The sequence below is a fragment of the Haplochromis burtoni genome, unplaced genomic scaffold, assembly GCF_018398535.1.
Source record: "Haplochromis burtoni strain Fernald_Lab_line unplaced genomic scaffold, NCSU_Asbu1 Contig_8, whole genome shotgun sequence".
Classification (NCBI taxonomy): Eukaryota; Metazoa; Chordata; class Actinopteri; order Cichliformes; family Cichlidae; genus Haplochromis; species Haplochromis burtoni.
Window position 1 is genome coordinate 1912244 of NW_024582369.1, and position 8583 is coordinate 1920826.

The following is an 8583-nucleotide window of genomic DNA, read 5'->3' on the forward strand; positions in this document are numbered from 1 at the left end:
ACACACACACACACACACAGCCTTCACAGTAAAGAAAAGACCTGTCAGGGTGTGTCAAACGGGGGTCCTTAATAGCCCCAAGCTATTCAGCGAGAAGCAGATGATCACACGCTCTATTCTTTTCTTTCTCTAAGTCTTCGTAAGAAAAAAAATCAAAAGTCATGAGACAAGTTTGAAGTGGCGCTCACGGTTCAGTGAAGGTCTGGGTTGATATCTGAAGGTTTGTTAGAATAAGATCCATTTTGTAGATGCGCTTACTCCTGCCAGCAGATACCACCTGGGAACAGTAATCTTGATGCAAGTCTCACTTTGAACAATTAGCACCACAACAACAAATGTCTTCACTTCTTTTTCGGTGGTATCTTGCCAGCTTGTAAGAAAGCAGAATTGAAGTGAAGAATTGACGAACAGATTATCCAAAAGGTAAGTAAAGCTGTTGCTTTTTGGGGGGATGCTGATTTTTGAGCTTCAAACAAACAAACAAACAAAATTCCTTCCACCTCAATTCCAGTGACACGGCAGAGTGGAATATCCCTAATTCTATGACGGCAAACTTTGGAAAACGGACCATTCGAGCCTGTTATCGTCACCAAGTTATTACATCTCACAGTCTTATTTATCTCAGCCCGAATCTACGAAGGTCTACCTGTGACTCAGTTCAGGTTTATTAAAACAACAAATATGATTGCACAACGCAAGACATTTCCCGCCCTCAGGTCAGCATCGTTGCCTTAACTCGAAGGCTTTTCATCATCTCTCTGAAAAGCAAAAGGCAAACATATTCATGAATATGTTTACACAAGACGAGTGGATTATTTTACGTATTGCCGCTGCGCGTGACGCATTGCTCTGCAGATTTAAATGTTCAGGAGGAGAGGTGAGATTTTAATAGGCAGGAAAGTAAACCAAAGTAGATGCTGTGTAGACGAGATGAGGGAGAGAAGAGGGCGATGGGAGGTGTGTGTGCATGTGTGCTGTTGACATAAACCCACTGGCAAATTGTACTGGTTGTATTTTTGGCAGGTCTGAACCTAAATCTATACCGCCAGCTTCTCATCTCTCGTGCTCCATCTTCTACCTCCTTTTGTCTTCAATCGCTTTTCAAAGAGAACCCTAGAGCCGTTTGAGTACAAGCGCTACACCTGTGTGAAAGCCTGTGTTTTTAGGTACTTATGTATGTTTATACTTGTTTGCGTCACTGTGCATCCAATGCAGTGACTCTGACCTTTTCACCTCAAATTCCCTGAGGTCAAATGCGGTCAATGCCACCCCATCCCACCTCCGAGCCCCACAGACACACACAAACACACCGTAGCGTATGTGGTGAAGGAATAGGGGGAAAAAAGGGGGTCAGAAATGAAGGAGTGCAAGACGGGGAGGGGATAAGCAACAGTGGCGGCAGGAGGAGGAGAAAACAGACATTAGCCTCTCTGGGTGGAGAACAAATGGAGCCCCGAGAGGGACGTGAAGAGGAGGAACGAGGGAGAGCGGGGGGAAGGAGAGGTGAAGCACACAATGCTATGGGGCACGGCGGTTGGACAGACAGCATCTGCTCTCAGCTCTCTGTGGCTCTGGTAATGGATGGAGAGACACTGAGAGCACGGGAAGGAGGGAGACGCTGGGAGGAGAAGTTGGGGAAAGGAAGAAGAGGATGGACTAAAGAAAGTTTTGTCCCTTAGCTTTAAGAAACAAATAAAAACACAGCAGAGAATCTCCATGGCAGGATGTTATCAATTCAAATAGAGAGATGACAGACGGACAAAAGGGGAAGAGAGAGAAAAGGAGTGAAACATCTTTGCAATAGAAAAAAGAGCAGCTGATAAGGGAGGACACATGATACCCGGGTGTGTGTATGCAGACGGGGGCTTCTCACCGCCTTTGCTGGTACCTCCCTCTCACATAGAGATCACAGGGACTTCCTCTTTAAGCGCCCAGGTGTGTGTATGTGTGTGTGCCCTCTGTGGGAGGAGTGGTCACTGACAGAGAAAACTTGGCCTAGGCTGCCTTATGGAAATCTGAGAGTTTCCCAGAGCCATCATAAAACTGCCTCTTTATGAGACCCTCAAACTCTTTCTCTCCCCCCGCTGTCTCTAACCCATTACCAGGTCACACACATTCCTGTCTTATGAAAGATGATGTGTGTTGTCATTGGAGGTTCAAAGACAGGCAGAGGGGCTGCAGAGTAAAAAGAAAAAGGACACTAAGTGAGAATTTTCACTTGAGTCCTCACATGAAAGCGCTGCTCGCTCAAAGTCAAGGCTTTGGGAGGCCGGGTGTGTTTCGGAAGACTTTGATGGCGATGGACAGAGCGAATGAGAAGCGGAGAAGAAAGAGAAGAAGAGAGGGGATCAGGAGGGGGGTTTGAGAAAAGAGGAAAGTAGAGCCGGGGTCTAGATAATTAACGGCAAGCTCTTTAATTACTGCTGGTGTTCATTGTGCCAGAAGGAATGTGACAATTATGCCATTAAAACTTCCTAATAGGGGGGGAAAAATGGGGAGGGATAACGGAAGACATGCAAAAAAGAAGGATGAAAGAATGAAAGGAGGGAGGGAACAGAAGGAAGAGAGAACGACGAGAGGGAATGAGGGAGGAGGGATATGAAAGGAAAAGGGGAAACAATCGCGACAAAAGAGAAGCTGGGAGGGAGATGGGGAGCGTTTTAGGCCAGCACAGTGACAGAGCAGATTAGCATCAAACAAGAAAGGCCACAGACGTGTGTGTGTGTGTGTGTGTTAATGTGTGTTTCAGTGTGCGATCACTGAAACAGAGGACATATTCATTCCAAAGACGCCACCAAGGTGGATGGAACTTTGATGATGCAGAATCTGGCAAAGGGAAAACTCAGTGTGTGTGTGTGTGTGTGTGTGTGTGTGTGTGTGCGCGCTTGCTGAATCTGCGTAGGCTCCTGTTTCAAGTGGTGGTGCAGGCAGGTAGGGGAGGAAGAGGAGGAGGAGGTGGAGGAGAAAGGGGAGAGATCCACAGAAAAGGGCCTTGGGGGCATCCTGATACACATCCAGTACATTTCCATCTCCACATTACCTCTATGACTCACACACACACTCACACTTACACTCATACACACACACACACACACACACACACACACACACACACACACAACGGGAAAAAAACACATAACAAATGTGTCCGCGCACATATGTAATACACACAAACACATCATTCCCACACAAACATCAAAAAGCAAAAAACACACAACCCACGCACCCGCACTCACACACACACACTCACACACACATTAATAACACCCACACATGTGCACCGAAAGCCACACACTAACACTCTTGCACGCAGAGTCTTCGTGCTCACCAAGGCGGTTGGTTTGTCAGGGGGGTTAGAATTTGCATGGCTGGGCAAATTTTCCTTGTGCTAAACTCTAATCAGCTCCTGTATCTCTCAGACACCTGCCCAGCAAAAAAAAAAAAAAAAAAAAAACCTTAATATGCAAAACACCTTCCCACCCTCCTCCACCGCTGCAACTCCTCGGCCAACAGAAGACTTATTCACCTGGCCTCTCTCACTCTTTTCCTCTCTGTCTGTCTTCTTGCAAATTTTTACATTTATGTATGCAAATAGGCTGTTCCCCTTAAGCCTGTTTCAACAGTAACTTCCTGGTTCCAGGAGAAGAATGATAGTCTTGTCTAAAAGGTGCCTCATCTAATTTATGCTTCAGAAACAAGGGGTTTTGTCGGGGGAGGGGGTGGCATGTGAACGCTGTGTGGGCAAGTACGGGATATTCACTGGATGTTGCGTGCATAGTTTTTTAGGATTTGCAAACTCCAGTCATGGAGATTACGTGAGTCACGCAAACCTATCCAAGAATGTCATTTTGTGTGTTTTGTATGTATGGTGCCATTTGTGGTGTGAGCTTGTATGCTGTGTGTGTTTACAGGTTCACTTAGTTACATTTTTCAAATTTACTTACATTAAAAGCCAAAAAGCCAAACCTACTTGAAATTTAAACTCCATCTTCAGCCAACCTTTACTAGTTTAAGCCATTAGTAGTATTAATGTGCAGTCCACATATGAGCAACTATATAATTAATATATATCATTCTGCATAGAGCATCTTTTAAAAGATCTCTGTCGGCCTGACTGTACACCCAGCAAATTTCTGGAGTGGGGTGTTTTTTGGTAGCTCATTTCCCAAAAGGGACTTCCATTTCCTGTTAGGGGTGTCAGGTGATTCCTCACAGGGAGAGCATAATTTGATATGAAAGCTGAAGCAGTCTTCTGGAAAATATCAAATTTAAGGGAAAAAAAGAACCCTTAATGATTAGAACACAATAAAGACATAAAATAAAATAAAATCCTTACCATTCTCCTGTCAGAGTAGGTAAAGAGCTGCTGTTGTTTTAGTTTAGACCCGAGTCTTACTGACTCACGCAACAATTTCTGCGCTCCTCACGAGCAGTTGAATAGAAGGACTTTCTTTCTGTTTTGCTCTGATGGCCTTTTGCCATATTAAGACCTCATATATACAAGTGCCTGCTACACTCTTTCAAAGCCTCCCTTAAGAGGGTTGAAGATGGATGTGGGGAACTGCGCGCGCGTGTGTGTGTGCGTGTGTGTGTGTGTTTGGGTGCACATAGAAGAGCCCCAGTGGACAAATAATGACAGAGAGAGATAGACGGAAACACAGAGAAAGAGAGTGAGGCACTTTAAATGTGAGCGCTTGCAAAACTCCCACTGCTCGCAAGGGCACTTCGCTCCTGCACGTCATCTCTCTTTCTCCCCCCCCCATCTCTCCTTCTACCCTTCTTTCTCCCCTTTCCATTCGCCCCTCAATTCCCTTTTTCCATCCCTCCCTTCATCGCTTTCTCCTTTGTCTCTAAGCTCTCACCCTCTATCCCCTATCTATCCATCTCCCTCTTCCCCCTTACCCCCCTCTCACTCTCTTTCTCTCCCCTTCCCCTCACTAAAACAGTAGGACGCTTAACCTTGATAACAGTGAGATTTTTCCCCCCTCAAAGTGACACACACACACACACACACACACATATGCTGGAGAAGTGCTTTGCCAGCATGCCAGGCCGGTCCAAGGGACGGCCGTACCCTTCGAGGTGAACAGGACACTGGGAAATGCAGCAACAACAAAACCCTCGCATACACAGGCTCAATCTCTCTATAACAAATACACAAACACGAGTGCTCACCTGCATACACACACACATGCGCGCACACACCCCCAAATCCAACTCTCTTCAGGGCCATCTTAAAACAAGCTTTTAAGAGGTCTTTTGTCAGCTGACATTGAGAGCGTTCGGGTGATCCTGAAACATCATACACACACAGACACACACGCACACCGCCACACACACACGAAGGTAGGCAAAAGGAGAAGTGAGAGAAATGAAACACATTAAAGGTGAAGTTGCCTTCTGAGAATTTATGATTGCAATACGCTAGAAGATACACACATAAACGTCACGCCACAGTGACAGGTAAATGAATACGGGGAAGTAAAATGTCGTTTTTCAGAAACAAACCTGCAGACACACACACACACACAGGCGCCCTCCCGAGAGGAAATTAACAACGATAAATGCAAAACTGGTAAGTTGTCAGCGAGGCTTCTTCCTCATTAGATGAGAGTTTCTCACGTAGACTGGAGTGAAAAACACGGATCTTCCGATCTGGTGATTCGGAACTTTCCCTTCACGCAAACCCTGAGAAAATGCACCGTCACAAACAAAAACACTCTGGGCTTTATGTGATGGCGCAAAAGCTACCTTATACTGTGCATTACAGCACGGTGTCACAGGATGTATAAGACACTTGAACTCAGCATTGAGGACAGTTGCAGTGAGACAGTGTCAGAGAGGACACGGTGTCACAGTACCCGCCTACATCACCAGGTATCAGGTGAAATTCAGCAGTTTTTTTTCTGCTCATAAGGGCGGCATGTGTACTCAGTTCCTCCTTAGGAGCATGTGCAGTTTTTACGGTGTGGCGTGCACAGAATCGCTGAAACCTGGGTGGTGTTTACCTCAAAGTCGTTGGCCTTGTTGTAGTGCATGTTGAGGGCTCGGAAGAGCTCGCAGTCTCGGCTGACGCTCAACTCCTCTGCTCCGGTGACTCCGTCATTGATGGACTGCCGGGCAAACTTCTCCATCTGAATGTAGTAGAACTCCCGGAAGTTGCTGAACCACTTTATCAGCTGGGAAGTTATGCAGCGGTTAAACTGGAATCAGAGATGAGGGAGGGTTTAGCACGTTTTAGAAAGACTGCTTCACGCGAAATTCAATTCAAAGACATTTTGAAATATGCAAATACGCTTCGTGCAAACTTTACAAAGACAAGGCTGTCTTCTGTAGACCTAATTAAGCTGTTGGATTTGAGCGTGAGGGGAGAAGAAGTGTAAGGATGACACAGTGTCTTTTCATATACGAGAGCTGAAGCGTGATCTGAGGTGGCGAGAAACCCGGGTTATGGAGTGAGGGAAGATAATAGAGATATTAACTAAGACAGCAAGCCGTGAGGGGGGCAAGGCGAGAAAAGAGGGAGTGGAAGAGAGTGTATGTGTGTGGCTGTGGTTCATCTTCCCCGCTGGGAGCAGACCTCCCCCCTATCATAACCCTGAGAGTGGAGGGAGAGGTGGAACAGAGGGGGTGAGACCGCAAACACATAATTGACCAGAAAAACGATTAAGTCATCATCTGAAGCGCCCTGGCCCGCGGGGGGCTCAAACATGTACTTAACCCCATTCACCAATTACACTCTGATCCTCCTCCCCTTTCTGCACCTCCCGCACAGGAAGAAAGGAGAAGAAAAAGAGCAAAGAAAGAAGGAAAGGAGGAAGAGAGACAGAGATAAGCGCTGTGGCTATCTGATCTGTGCCGCTCGGCTGGATTCAATAGGGCGAGGTAAACCTATTAAGAAGCTCTACGGGTCTCCCAGCTCTTTTTTCCGGCTGGCCTCATCAGTGAAAACACACTGTCTAAACATCCATACAACTAGATAAGGACACCAGGGGCTCAGGATTTTGCCTAACCATAAAATGTTGCACTCAAAGTTGTAATTTAATTCCTAGAAACACATACACACAGAACATTTTTGCTTCGCTGCTCAGACTCCTTGAAACTGCTTGAGCTCAAAATTTTGGAAAGCTTGTACCCCTAAACCATCGCCCACATCCACACACACAAAAATACACACACACACACACAAACACACACTCACAGGCCTTCACTCCTCCCTCCTTTCTGCTCTTTCTGTGGTGCTTGAAGAATAGGAGGACAAAACGCTACTAAACGCTGAGCGGACTGCTCGCTGGGGAGGCAGAGCGGTTTTGACATGGAGATTAGACTCTGGCCATTGTTCGACAACACAGACACACAAACACACAGACACACACACTTTGTAATCTGGGATGGCAGTCAAACACACGCAAGCGCACGAAAATGGGAGGAACCAAATGGGCAGAAAAGTTGGGGAACCAGAGGTGGTGAAACAGCCGCACCAAGGTGGAACAGGGCTAAAGGAGTGGGCCGTGCCTTTCTGGAATGATCAGCGGATGACATAATGGCGGAGTGGAAAAGAATAAGTCCGCTCGACATTGTTTGGCAGGGGTTTAGGAGGGTGTGTGCAGAGAGGAGGGGTAGCATGGCGGCTGTCCTAAAGTGCAGGGTGAGCATAAATGGGGTGGAGGGGAGGGTTGCAAGAGAGGAGGATGGGTGCAGGTCAGTGCTGTCGGACAATGGCGTTTCACTGGGGGTGGCGGTGCGGGGGGTAGAGGGTAGGAACGTGAGCAGTCAGCAAGCTGGGGTCGTGACATCAGAGTGTCAAACAAACAAACTACTGACACTTACAAATACCTGGGCTGCACGGGGCTATTCTTAAACACACATAATGCAGCAGGCTGGCGAAGTGTGACGGTGCACAAACACGTTGTTTCACTTAAGTTGTCGGTGTAGCGTAAAGCATTTCTCGCATCCTATTGGGGGCAAATTAGTGAATTGGTGTTTGTTTGGCGAATCCACGAGACCGTGTGTGTGCGTGCGCGCATCTGAGCACATGCACAATTGAGGACTACATACTGAGATTGAAGTCAGTGAAAGAGTTGCCATCGCTCATGCAGGACACCTTAAGTGTCACTACAGCTGAGTGACGGACACATTTGTCACTTCGGACAAAGATTACTTTATTATACCGACAGCTTGGGAGAAGATGTATTAGGGCTCGACTGCAGTAGCACAGGGCATACAAAAAAAAAAGATACAATATTTACTAGAGTGCAGGTAAATACACTAAATTATATTATAGCCGCATTAACTGCACTCAATACACTCAGGGATTTAATTTTGGCAAGTCCCCCTACAGCTTCCAGCAGTCTTGGTTCATTAAGTTGCTGGTGGGGGGACCGACACCCCCTGATAGCAGCTAAGGACGAGTGTGTTCAGTGTAAAAGGAGGGAATCGGTTCAAAGGAGCACATCACTGCAGCTCCTTAATCAGAGCTGGCAGGGGTCAGCCAGCACAGACATGAGATGCAGTGAGGAAAACGTCTGTGTGTGCATGTGCGAGTCACACACACACACACACACACACACACACACACACACA

At 46.8% G+C, this 8583-nt stretch overlaps 1 protein-coding gene across 3 annotated transcripts in view; it reads right to left on the minus strand.

Moving 5' to 3' along the window:
• The window catches only part of LOC102292414 (prospero homeobox protein 1), a 33524-nt gene that overhangs the window by 10570 nt on the left and 14371 nt on the right, over window positions 1-8583 (minus strand). For all 3 annotated transcript variants that reach the window (XM_005914488.3, XM_005914487.3, XM_005914489.3), the window contains one exon: window positions 6009-6203. In XM_005914488.3, coding sequence (XP_005914550.1) covers window positions 6009-6203 — 195 coding nt within the window. The remainder of the gene's footprint in view (window positions 1-6008; window positions 6204-8583) is intronic.